The sequence below is a fragment of the Haliaeetus leucocephalus genome, unplaced genomic scaffold, assembly GCF_000737465.1.
Source record: "Haliaeetus leucocephalus isolate CR32 unplaced genomic scaffold, Haliaeetus_leucocephalus-4.0 Scaffold240, whole genome shotgun sequence".
Classification (NCBI taxonomy): Eukaryota; Metazoa; Chordata; class Aves; order Accipitriformes; family Accipitridae; genus Haliaeetus; species Haliaeetus leucocephalus.
Genome location: NW_010972676.1, coordinates 9,209,496 through 9,210,494, shown reverse-complemented (window position 1 = coordinate 9,210,494; position 999 = coordinate 9,209,496). Strand labels below are relative to the sequence as shown.

The following is a 999-nucleotide window of genomic DNA, read 5'->3' as shown; positions in this document are numbered from 1 at the left end:
AGAAGGGAGGCGTGGAGGGGAAGTTTTTTTAAGATTTGGTTTTCCCACATCCCACAGCACACAGAACTCTTATATATGGAAAAGTTCCCGATCCTTCTTTCTAGAAACAGGTTTTACAAGACAGACACTAAAAGCGGAATTCCACCAATACAGACCAACTGCATGTCAGAAGGAGGAAATGGCATGGAGAACAAGTATCAGGTAGATTTCTTTCCCTTGAAAATAACCTGGCAAAAAAAAAGAATGTTATGCTGCCCAATGGAACAGTATAAAGTAATAGTGAAATATGTTCTAGCATGCTTCATTTTAAAAGCACTGTACTACTTGCAAGCCTCAGTTTTATCTTCTTTCAACTACTCTCACAATTTACACATTGCTGTAATGTTTCCGAATAGTTGCCACAAGCCAGCTCTCATTTTAAAAAGGTACAAGCAAAAGCACATGCACATTGATGCATATCTTGTTTTTATTCTGAAGTGAGGCAGTCTTGCTTATCATCTCCATTTAAAAATTAAGCTTACCTTAGAGATTTTTCAACTACCTGTGTACGAAAAACCTCTTCTTGGTCCAAGTTTATGGTACAGAAGAAGTCTCTCATTTTGTTGGGTACTAAGTGTTTGGCGTCATCTGTAAATAAAAAAAATGACTGTAAATATTGAGGGGGGAAAACCCACAAAATATTAGGCACAAGAATTTAACAGTTTTACTGTGTGTCCAAAAGGTACTTTTCCATTCAGTTAGCATGCATTCACGCATTCATTTTCAATTCGTAAGATCCAATAGTGTACAGAACTCGCTACATCCAGCTTCACGTGGAATGAGAGTCGACAGGAGGAGGACAGCACACTGACTCATGAACACCACTTCCTGCAGCACCTGCACTTTCCCTTGAGAGGTCTTATCTCCAGCTTGACCCTGCGTGGCTTGCTAAATCCGAGAAGCTTGCAGCCTGAGGTGATATGGCATTAGGTCATAAGACCAAGACATGATCTGGCCAAG

At 40.0% G+C, this 999-nt stretch overlaps 1 protein-coding gene across 1 annotated transcript in view; it reads right to left on the bottom strand.

The window, feature by feature from the left end:
- Positions 1–621, bottom strand: part of RASA2 (RAS p21 protein activator 2) — a 46,596-nt gene extending 45,975 nt beyond the window's left edge. The window contains exon 1 of the mRNA XM_010568333.1: positions 522–621. Coding sequence (XP_010566635.1) covers positions 522–598 — 77 coding nt within the window. The 5' untranslated portion in view covers positions 599–621. The remainder of the gene's footprint in view (positions 1–521) is intronic.
- Positions 622–999: the final 378 nt, after the last annotated feature.